General features: G+C 38.4%; 1 protein-coding gene across 9 annotated transcripts in view; it reads right to left on the reverse strand.

The window, feature by feature from the left end:
* Positions 1-12098, reverse strand: part of ark2n (arkadia (rnf111) N-terminal like PKA signaling regulator 2n) — a 23836-nt gene continuing 11738 nt past the window's right edge. For 4 of the 9 annotated variants that reach the window (XM_081390523.1, XM_081390520.1, XM_081390524.1 and 1 more), the window contains 3 exons: positions 11184-11261; positions 9861-9945; positions 1948-2779 (listed from right to left, as the gene is read on the reverse strand). In XM_081390523.1, the coding sequence (XP_081246649.1) occupies positions 2614-2779; positions 9861-9945; positions 11184-11261 (329 nt within the window). In that variant the 3' untranslated portion in view covers positions 1948-2613. Of the gene's footprint in view, positions 2780-5727; positions 6225-6808; positions 6868-9860; positions 9946-11183; positions 11262-12098 lie in introns of those variants that run through there. The other 5 variants (XM_081390515.1, XM_081390516.1, XM_081390513.1 and 2 more) reach the window with 4 other exon arrangements.

The raw sequence follows: 12098 nt of genomic DNA on the forward strand, positions 1-12098 counted from the left end.
GATGTTATACAGACTGTATATATTGCCAAGACTTAAACCTACAGCGCACCCATAAATGTATGTTTGTCGTCATTAACTCACCCTTATGTTATTCAAAACTTACATAACTTTCTTCTGAGGAACACAAAAGGAGATGTTTTGAAGAATGTTCACACTGCTCTTTTACAAAGCATAAAGAGACTTTCATTCTCTAATGAAGCACCATAAAAGTGGTCCATTTGACTTGTGTGCTGAGTATGAACCACTTTTAAAGCAGCTCTGTTGTCAGAATTGCTTCATTTTATGGAAACGATCAGCATAAATATTCTTCAAATCATTTTGTGTTACAAGGCAGAAAGAAAGTCATGGTTTTAAAAAACACATGAGGGTGGATACATGACTGTTTTCATTTATAGAGCGAACCATCCCTTTAATATGCAGTTTTGGAGATGCATATTCATATTGCTCTTCGAACAAATGACTCATATATGTAACATCAAGTAAAACACAGCAAATATCAATAAATAGTTTCAGTGGTGTCTGGGATATCGTGATGCAACCATAGAAACATGTATATAAAACTAAGTTGTGGTTAAACTGCTTAAAAAGTCTATATGCAAATTAGACCCCATTTAGAAAACAAAACCTAGTATTTTTTTTCCTCATCACACACTGATTGTATTCACAAGTGTAAACACTACCAGTCAAAAGTTTGGAATCATTACAGATTTTTTTATGTTTTTGAAAGAAATCTCTTCTGCTCTTATGTGTTTATTTGATCAAAAATACAGTAAAAACAGTAATATTGTGAAATATTATTACAAACTGTTTTCTATCTGAATATATTACAAAATGTAATTTATATTTGTGATCAAAGCTGAATTTTCAGCATCATTACTCCAGTCTCTCATTCAGATACGCTAATTTGTTAGAGTATTTCCACCAAAATATTACATAGCAAAAACTGTTTTCAACACTGATAATGCAAAATGTTTCTGAGCAGCAAATCATCATATCAGAATGATTTCTGAAGGATCATGTGACACTGAAGACTGGAGGAATGATGCTGAAAATTCAGCTTTGATCACAGGAATAAATTATATTTTACTATATATTCACATAGTTGTGTTAACAACCCAGTTAGCCAGTTGTTTAAATTGTAATATTTCACAATATTACTGTATACTATATTTTTGATCAAATAACTTCAGCCTTGGTGAGCAGAAGAGACTATATAAAAAAATCGTAATGATTCCAAACTTTTGACCAATAGAGTGTTTGAAGTTCCATTGGCATAATAAAAGCAAGGGCCTGTTTCTATGACAATGCGAGATGTACGTAACAAACATGCTCTGAAAAACTGTAATGCTCAGGACACACACACACTCGCACGCACGCACGCAAACGTATTGTGAAAGCAGTATCGGGTGAGGAACACACACTCCAAGGCTTCTCCCCACACAGCAGCATCAAATGTTTGACAGTGAACACACACAATCTCGCGCACGCAGAGCAGTGGGGCATTTGCTCCGGTGAGTAAGACCAGCAGGTTTGTGGTTATATCTCGACTAACAGCTCTTCAGCAGCTAACAGGAAGTTACATCACAATAACAGTGGCTGGGGTGGTTCAAGCAAGCGACTCCTGAGGCCAACAGCAGGATCATGTAAGTGTAGGTGTGTTTTTTTTCAGTGGGGCAAAGTGACTCAAAAGACGACGTTGAAATCTGAGGATCTGAGAAAGCAAGGCATCCCTGATTTGCCATGTTGAAATGACTGAGGTTTGATGAGGAATTCAATTTGTTGGCTGAATCCCACATTCAGGTGTTATTTCACCTCAAAATCTAAAGAAGAAAAACAAACAAGAAATTATATTTCGCCTAAAGAAAAAGAAGCCTATTTTTAGACCACTTTCTATTTTTCAAACACTTTTACCCCAAAATTACCATAACATCCATGTATTTTACTTTTGAGTTTATTGTAACTCCAAGTATTTTCAATAATGATTCTTGTATTACAGTAAATGCAATTGAGAGCTTTGTTAATTAAACAAATCAACAAAGGCAGTACAACAATTCAAATATTTGTTTAAAGTACAATATTTTTTCAAAATTACAATAATAAATAGCACAATTCAAAAATCTTAATACTTCTAAAAAATAGTCTGTTCTAAGCTTAATAATCTAATAACAAAATTCTAATATTCTATATTCTTGATTTTGAAGTGAAATACGACCAGTTTTTGTGAGATTCACCCTTTTACATTCAGTATATGAATTTATTTAAGGAAGCCCCATATTGTTTTTAAGATTGTAATAAGTATTTCAGGCCAGTAGCTTTGATACCTGACTCTACCGAGGGGAGACCTTGGTACAGTATGCGCTCGCTAACCATTACCAGCCCAGTGTCATTTACTGACATTACAATCCCAGTATCAAATAATTAATCAGGCATATCAAAGTGTATCAGAAGAAAGCATTGAACAGTAAGATTGAAGAGTTTTTCATTTAATGAAAACATTATTCTGTGTTGTTAGATTCAACAGTCAAAGTTCATTTTGGTTTGAGTCACTCAGCCCACCAGTCACATGTATATGAGTGTGTGTGTATCTAAAAGCGTGTGTGTGTGTGTGTGTGATCACAGCAGGTATCTGTGCCGGTCTTCGTCCAGCGTGAGGTCCACCACCTCAGGAGGAGGAACCCAGCCTGACTGCGCAGAGACTGACGTCCACGCCGGCGGAGCTCTTTGTTTCCAGGAAGAAAGCGACTGGATCACTCCACCGCGAGGAAACCTTGAGACAACGCTGAAATAACATTACAAAAACATGAAAACGGTCACAAAAACATCATATTTCAAAGTAACAAAGATTAAATGACTATTTAGAAATATGTTGAAATAAAATATCCTAATCAGGGCTTGACATGAACACCCGCCAACACTCCAAATGCGGGTGGATTTCAGCAATGGCGTGTAACGCAGTCACTAATACTAGCCACTTTGGTGGGTTAAATTTTATATATGATATATACATTTCTCAGTTGTAGTTTATTAAAAAGGCATCTGAAATAATAAAGTGTCAAATATTGATTTTTCGATACATATGGACACAGCAATATCTGAAACGCTCCCAATACTCATTTTCTGCAAAATAGATTTTTCACTATTCACTCATTTTCACTCATCTCTCCAACAGCGAGTTACACACAAACCGTCCCTTTACTCACTCATTTGCTCCGGATGAATATTGTTGATGTCACAGGGCTTGAATTTCAGCGTGGGATTGTGCTTTTTGTGCATCATTTTACTAGTTTCCGCATATTTTGTGCTCACACCCAAAGTTGCGACACTTAAAGCTGCCTCAGTACTAAATTTAGTTTTTTTTATTTGCTGCTTATTGCAATTAAACAGTCAAATAAACACAAAATAATGTCTAAATGCCGTTCTTGGCAAGTATTCACATAAACACAGGCAGTTATGTTTTAAGTGAACATAAACAGTTGAGAAAGAAAAAGCATGTGTAACAGTACATGGATCCGTGCGTCAGGTCTTTTGCTGCGTTCACACCGAACGCGAATTGAGCGTCAAATTCGCTTTATCGTGTCTAGTTGGGCACTTGAACATTTTGAATCTACTCGCTTGAATTGCGAATCCCAAAGCGAATTGGAAAGCGAGCGTTTGAAGCAAAATAGACGCGCATTCGAGGCGAAATCCGTTTCTTGTGGGAGGGGCAAGTGCTAGGCGGTTGTCTGTTTGCAAGATGGCTGATGTTGATTGAGCATTCATCGAGAGAGTAACCGCTCTTTATGTGCTCTGGAGAGCAGAACAGTGGCGCAGGGGTCATCGTCGCCATACTTGGGTCCACCAGACCCTCCGGAGGCGTACCCAGTTTGGCAAGTTTCACCACTTGCTCCAGGAGCTGCGCCTGTATGACGGCCACTTTCAGCAGTACTTCCGCCTGTCCCGCGCCCAGTTTGATGACCTGTTGTCCAGCATTCGAGCGAGGATCACCCTCCAGGACCAACTACAGGCGCTCTATCCCAGCTGCGGAGTGCCTGTCCATCTGTCTTCGGTTAGTAAATGTATATGAAATTTTAAATACAGTATATTAAATATATGTTAATATACGCTATGCTATCAATGTTTCTCAAACTGTGGTAAGAATATCACTGTTGGTGCTCTTTCTAGTGATACTCAGGTCTTTGTATTAGACCTGATTTTATCCTGGTATAATCCTGGTTGAACCCTGAGTCCTGGTTTAGACCTGGTTGAGTTCTACTTTTGTCCTGGTTTAGACCCACTTTAGTCCCACTTCAGTCCTAGTTCAGACCCACTTTAGTCCTGGATTAGACCCTGTTCAGTCACAGTTTAATCCTTGTTAAGTTTTGATTTAGGCTTCTTTAAATTCAATAAAGTGGTACTATTGCAGTTAACTGCTATAACCTAAAAATTATAATATTCTCTTGGCAGACGTGATACTGTCATGTCTCCATCTGTAAGCAATTTTTATTGCTTGATTATTGGTTATTGGCACACTAGTGATTTTAATACACCGTATACCCTTTTGTTTTGGAGATTCAAAACTTTGTAAAATGGCAAGCAAACAAACAAATATGGCACATTTAAGTAAAACAGACTGGTTATTGTATATAGTTGAATATGTAACTACAAGTGTACTTATAATAATATTTATAACAACGTTTTCTAGGATTCTTGCCACTGGAGACTCATTCAGGACCATAGCGTCCAGCTACAGGGTTGGTGTCTCCACGGTGTGCCAGATCGTCCCCAGGTAGTGACTGTCTTGTGGAGGACTACATGCCTGTGCCCACCACCGATGACTGGAGGTCCATCGCAGAGGGATTCCAGGAGCGGTGGAACTTCCCTCTGTGCTGTGGAGCGGTGGATGGGAAGCACGTGGTAATCAAAGCACCCCCCAACTCAGGATCCCAGCTCCACAATTACAAGGAAACCTTCTACATCATTCCCCTTGCAGTTGTGGATGCGAAGTATCGCTTCCGGGTGATCGATGTTGGGGGGTACGGCAGGACCAGCGACGGTGCGATTCTGGGGAACTCAGGCTCTCCGGGCTGGCACACTTCATCTGCCTCCTGACCAGCCTGTACCCGGTGCTGAAGAAAGAGGACCCCAGCCCCATGTCTTCATGGCTGTTGAGGCGTTCCTGCTGTGGAGGAACCTCATGCGGCCCTTCCCTAGACGCACCCTTCCTCCAGAGAGGCATGTCTCCAATTACCGTCTCTCCAGAGCCCGGCTGGTGGTGGAGAACGCCTTTGGCATCCTCTCCTCACAGTGGAGGATGTACCGCCGCCTAATCAAGGTCCACCCTGAAGTTGCGGAGAAGTGTGTGAAGGCGATGTGTGTTCTCCACAACTTTATGAGGTGTTCGGAGGGGAGAGACGCACCTGCTGTGAGGGGTGCGGGACATGCTGGAGAGGAGCCACTGCCAGGTCTGGGTCGGTTGCGGCAAACAACTCCTCCAGAGAGGCACTCCGGGTGAGGGATGTCTTCATGGCACACTTTTCAGCGGAGGGAGCAGTGCCATGGCAGCCGACAGTAGCGTTTGAAGTCCTCCTCACGACTTCCCCACAACCGCTCTTTTAAGAGCCACCCACAAACCTCTAAAGAGCATGACTATCTAAAAACAAAAAATGAATGTGTCTCATATATTGAAATCAAGTTTTTATGTGATAAAAGATTTGCTTTGTTGTGCATTAGAACCACACCAGGCATTTAGTCAAATTACAAAATTTATTGAGGCCAAACATATAAAATAACATGAAAAATGTACAATATGTACAAACTATTTACATATAGAGACAGGAATAAAAAGGACCTCGCTTGGAAGGTGGAAGAGGCGCAGGGAACAACATGTCCCTGAGGAAGAGGAAGGAGGGCATTCTGCGTTTCCTGCAGAGCCTGCTGCCTCATTTATTTATTTTTTAAAGCCTACTGTGTGGGGGGGTCCAACTGCTCCAAATTTAGCACAATGGTGCTGTTTTCCATAGCCAATTTGTACATTTGAAATGTTATGATTTCTTTGGTATGAGGCGGCATGCTCTGCAGAAAAGGCAGAAGGCTGAGGAGGAAGTGTTCATCGGCGGACTTTGGTGGTGGGGCTGGAGGTCGCGCCGGAGGTCGCCTCAGGAGCTCCATCAGCGCCTGCTCCACCTCCGACGGACCATCCTGGGACCGCTCACGGGGCCGCCGGGGGGCACTCCTCCTCTGTTGGCCTGTGAAATAAAGAAATACAACACACAGTGCAATGAGAAGGCAGAAAGATGATTCCTGATTTTCATGTTCACAGTGAAGGTTTAAAAATTTAATTGAAATAACAAAATTGTCTAGATATTGGGAGAATAACATCTGTGCCTGTGTGAGTGACAGACTGCTTAAATGCAAGTGTGAAATTGTTTTGAACTTGCTTTAACATATCAAAGTTATACTTCAGACATATACATATAAACATGCAACTGAACAGTAGCTAAAAAGTATGTATGCAGATGATTGGTGGCATACATTGCAATGGAATTGTGTCTGCATTTACAAATACAATGATTATTAGTAAGGGGACTAATTCACAAACTTTTGTGACTATGTGAATGTTAAAGCTATGAGTGGATACTGTACTAATGATTTGTGCACGTAACATGTTCAAATATTGTTAGTCTATTGCCTTCACACACACCTGAGGGACCAGGGACTGGGGAGACAGGAGCTGTAAAATAGTTGTAAAATATCGGCAAGGCAGCTTGCTAGCGTTTGCTAGCAGGGTCGAAAACGTGACTCAAAAGTGAAATGTGTATTTACAACTTACCAGGTTGCCCAATCTCCTCACTGACACTCTTCCAAGCGAGGTCCTTTTTATTCCTGTCTCTGTAGAAATATGAACTCGTGTCATATAGCTCCGTATAACTGCTCACTGCCAATATCAGTCGTTCCTCCACGTTGAATGAGTGACTCCGGGCGGGCGGGCCTGCCCCCGTTTATCACGTCACTTCACCATGTGACAGCAGCAAGCAGGCTCCTGATTGGTTAACGCGGCGCGAACAGACGCCAAAGTTCAGATTTTTCAACTCGGGCGTCAGACACAAATTCGATTCAAACGCGTGAATGCACAAAAAGCACCAAATATCATCTATCGCGCCGAAGGACCACCAGACGTGCGTCAACGTGTCTTTAAAATTGACTTAACATGGAAAGCACTCACTCCAGACGCTCAATTTGCATTCGGTGTGAACGCAGCATTAAAGCTGTTTTTGTTTTGCTGCTTATTGAACACAAATAAACACAAAATAATGTCAAAATGCTGTTCTTGGCAAGTATTCACATAAACACAGTCAGTTGTGTTTTAAGTAAACAAACAGTTGAGAAAGAAAAAGCATGTGTAACAGTACAATGGATTCATGCGTCAGGTCTTAAAGTGACAGCAAGTATATTACTACTGCCAAATTATGAGATATTATACTATATGGCAGTTTTCCCCTATGGTAACAATGTCAAAATTGTGGTCAGTGAAAACGCTGAGTGGCTAATAACTTTGGAAAACCACTAAACACAGTGGCTGGTGAGCAGAAAAGTTAATGTCAAGCCCTGGTCCTAATCCAAAATGATCCAGTTACACTTTACAATGAGGCTTAATTTGTAAACATTAATTAGTCCATTAGGTATCATGAACTAACCATCAATTTTTGCGGCATTTATTAAACTGGGTTAATGTTAATTTATAAAACTATCGATCATTTTTAAGTTACGTTCGTTCAAAATACACTGCAAGTTTATACAACTTGAAATGTTAAAAGAATTTGCATTGTATTTTATATGAAGAAATTAACATGAATCTAGATTATTAAGTTACTGAGAAAGTAAATAATCAGTGTTCAGAACGATCTCCCTCCCTACCTTAGATTTAGTATTAAAGTTAAAAGTTTGTTCTTAGATTGGTTGTTTTAGTGAAGAATTTGTATTAATTTATGTGTGTGTTTAATTGTGAATTTGGTAAATGTGGACATTTATTGTAATTTTGTATTTATAATGCTATACTATACACTTTGTGTTTTACATCAAGGACCACAATGGAAACAAGTGGAAACAATGTATTTCCCTATTTTTTGTCTAATAAAATCAAATCAAAACCCCGATTCACAACAGTAAGCTTATGAAAATTATTTATAATTTGAGCTGCTGATTTTGCAGGAAATGTCAGTTTGAGGTTATTAATATTTATGTGGTTACATCACGTCCGTAAACCGAAAGAAGACCCGGGTGCTGGCGTACGCTGAGGATGCAGTTGCTTCGAATTTAAACTTGTCATCTAGACCAGTCATTCCCAAAGGCGGGGTCCCGACCCACAAGTGGGTCGCAGGAGATTTTGTATGGGTCGCCAAGTCGAGCACTATTTTTCAGTGTGCTATAAACGCGTTCTCATCCTAGGGCGTCATATACTGTCTGACGCTTTTGACATTTCGTCCACATGCAACGCACATGGCACCCTTTAGCGTCAATATGAGACGCACAGGTTATGGGTAGGTTTAGGTCTGGGGTAGGGGTAGGGTTAGACCGCTAAGAGGCGCCTTCTGGCCCATATCTATCTGCGTCTCATATTGACGCTAAAGGGTGCCATGTGCGTTGCATGTGGACGAAATGTCAAAAGCGTCAGTATATGACGCCTTGGGACTTTGTCTCATCAAGTATAAATTGTGTACACTGTAATGATGAGAATATGAAAACAATGAGATGCCCTGTCAACTCTTCCTTTCTCATTTCACCTCTGCATTTTACTTATTGTCAACAACAGGTAAATAAATAAAAAATTGTGCTTTGTCAAATATCTGTATCTCTTTTGAATAGTTAAGTGGAAGCTTAACTGACCTTAAAAATGGTCATACATATTTTGTTAATGCATAAATTCTCTTCGTGATATATGAACTATATGGGCCTAATGTTTATTGGGTCACAAGGATTTATCAACTTTAAAATGTGGGTCCCCAGAAAAAAAGTTTGGGAAACACTGATCTAGACGGCTGCTTTTAATATAGAAAGGTCTAAATGACAACCGTTGACATGTGGGGAATCACCTGATGTCAAAACCAAGAAACCTCAAACTTTTTGACAAGTGACAATCCTTCAAGAACTGTTGTTTAAAAGAAATGTTAGTTAACGGTAGTAGTTAAAAGGTCCACTATGTAACTTTTGGCCCTCTAGTGTTTAAAAACTTGGTTGTGCTTCGGCTCTGTGTGACTGCGGATGAATATGACCCTTCACAATAGATGATGCTTTGCAATGAAATCTATTAGAGAGCTACATGTGGCAATTTATCAGTTCAATAAAATACCTTACTGACCTGTTGAGTAATAAAACGCCATCTCTTTCACAATCTCAAATCCCTCAGTCCGTCTGTTTTTTCCCCATAGGTTGGAGATTTAGCGGCTTCATGTCAAACTTTCACACTCGTTGTGACAACTAACCTCCGCTTAAACATTTACTAATTACAACTAACTCCCACACCAGACACACGTGAAGTAGCCGGAGCAACTTTTTTCTATTTACGAGAGACGCATGTACAAAATATCTCGACAGGTCTAAAATATTAACACTTATAATAGGCTTAGCCTTACCATAGTGAATCAGGGTAAGACAAAAACACGTTTTGGAAGAAGGATTGATGATGTATTGACTTCTGAATTTTGTTAATAAAAAATAAAATAAAAAGTTATATAATGTACCTTTAAAGTTTAAACAAACAATTTACAATGCTGCAAATTTTTATTTAGGGCTAAAATATGATAAACATAATCTTGCCTTCCTAATTAGCATAAGAACATTACTATTATATGACTAGTGAATGAATTGGACGAGGATCGACTCACTTGGCGTTCTCTTGAACTCCAACGATTTCCACTTCACTGTCTGTGGACGCCAGACTCACCTGAGATGGCTGGGCTTCTACGGCACCTACAAACACAACAGACTACATTCAGCAAATGCTACCAAAAAACCCTTTCGTTTCAACATTCACTGCCATCCTTAAAATTAAATATGAGTGAATCTGATGCAACACAAATACACCCTTCAACAGAAATCAGACGCCTGACATACTATCTAGATTTCAAAGGGATAAATTTCATTTGATAATCCAACACAAAATATGTAGTTGAGGCCAACACTTATTCATCTCACAAAAAAGTGAGGCAAGTCAACGAGGAAATGGCTGCATCACAATTCTCATACTAAAAGTACTTAAAGGCAACGTTTAAATTACAAAACATGATTGGTTATAAAGCCTGACTAGGAACTTCCAATACCATTCAAAAATTTGGGTGTGATTTAAAAAAAAGATGTTAATACTTTTATTTAGCAAGAATGCATTAAATTGATCAAAAGTGAGAGTACAGACATTTAAAATGTTTCAAAAGGTTCCGTTTCAAATAAATATTGTTTCCATAAAAATATGAATCAGCACAACTGTTTCTTGAGCAGCAAATCAACATATTAGAATGATTTCTGAAGGATCATGTGACACTGAAAATTCCGCTGATGTCACAGAATGCTTTTGAAATGTATATAGTACTGGTCAAAAGTTTGGAGACATTACTATTTTTAATGTTTTTGAAAGAAGTCTATTGATAAAAAAAAATACAGAAAAAAAGTAATATTGTGAAATATTATTACAATTTAAAATAATAGTTTTGTATTTACTTTAAAATATGATTTATTCCTGTGATCAAAGCTGAATTTTCAGCATCATTACTCCAGTCTTCAGTGTCACATGATCCTTCAGAAATCATTTTAATATGATGAACAGTTGTGCTGCTTAATTTATTCTGAAAAAATATATATTTTAGAGTAGCCTATATTCAAATAGAAAACCATTATTTTAAATTGTAAACAATATTTCATTATATTACTGTTTTTACTGTATTTATGATCAAATAACTGCATAAGATTATTTGTCGGTTGAGTACTTCCAATTCACAAAAAATAAAATAAAAAAAATAATTCACTCCTAAAAACAAAGCTACTGTAATTACATCCCATTTCCGCAGTGCAAGGGATCATGGGTTAAGTCTAAAAACTGTATCGATGCACACTAAAATACTTTTTTTGAATACTACGAATCTAATATTGGCATGCCAATTGAGACGCAGCCAATGAGCGTACAGTCAGACTGCAGAGTAGCGGTGGAAACGAACCTGAGAGCGATTGCGACTGTTGTTCCTGCTCGGAGTGTGTGTCTGAAATATCATAGTGGCCAACCACTGCAGGACCCACTGCAACACAATCACACACACACTGTTCAGAAGATTCACCGCTATATCTGCATGTCCATCATTCAGCTTTGAAGTTTATTAGTCTAAATAGTTCCTGTTGAAAATCTCCTTCCAAACACTGGTCATAGTAAATGAGTGAAACACTGAATGTTTTGCAAAATGTGTTTTGGCTTTAGGTTTAAACTGTATGTGTGATGAACAGATAATTGTATTTCCTCGGTGGAATTTTAGTGAACAAACAGGCAAAAAAAAGCAGAATCTCACTTTTTTAAGTAAACATAAAACTGCTCACAATGCTTTTTATTCCGTAATGCAACATATTTTCAGAGAGAAAGTATATATATATACATTTTATTTTATTGCCATATATATATATCTATATATGGCAATAAAAATGGACTTGAAGATTACAAAGATACATTTTATATTCAAGTAAATAGGGTAATTTTTCTGCTTTAAAAATACTGTTGTTTAAAGTATTTATATTTAAAGTATTTGCTGGGCTGTATTTAATTTATATGATTTTATATCTTTTTTTTTTTCATTTTTAAAAGACTAAAGGCCCATTCACACAAAGGACAATAACTACAATAAGTATATAGTTCTAAACATTTTTCTAAATATAAAAGAATAGCAGTTCACACACAACTATAACGGCACAGATGAACGATATCATTTGAATACATTTCAGAGAGATTTTTCTCCAGCTAATGAACGATACAAACAATGACAGCCAATCAGAATCCATCCTGCTTTAACGAGCTCGAGCATTTAAAGTGACAGACGACAAAACTGCAGCGCGTGCTTCGATTAAACAGAACGAAGCCGTCTACTGGT

This window comes from Scardinius erythrophthalmus (genome assembly GCF_964197995.2).
Source record: "Scardinius erythrophthalmus genome assembly, chromosome: 17".
NCBI classification, from domain to species: Eukaryota; Metazoa; Chordata; class Actinopteri; order Cypriniformes; family Leuciscidae; genus Scardinius; species Scardinius erythrophthalmus.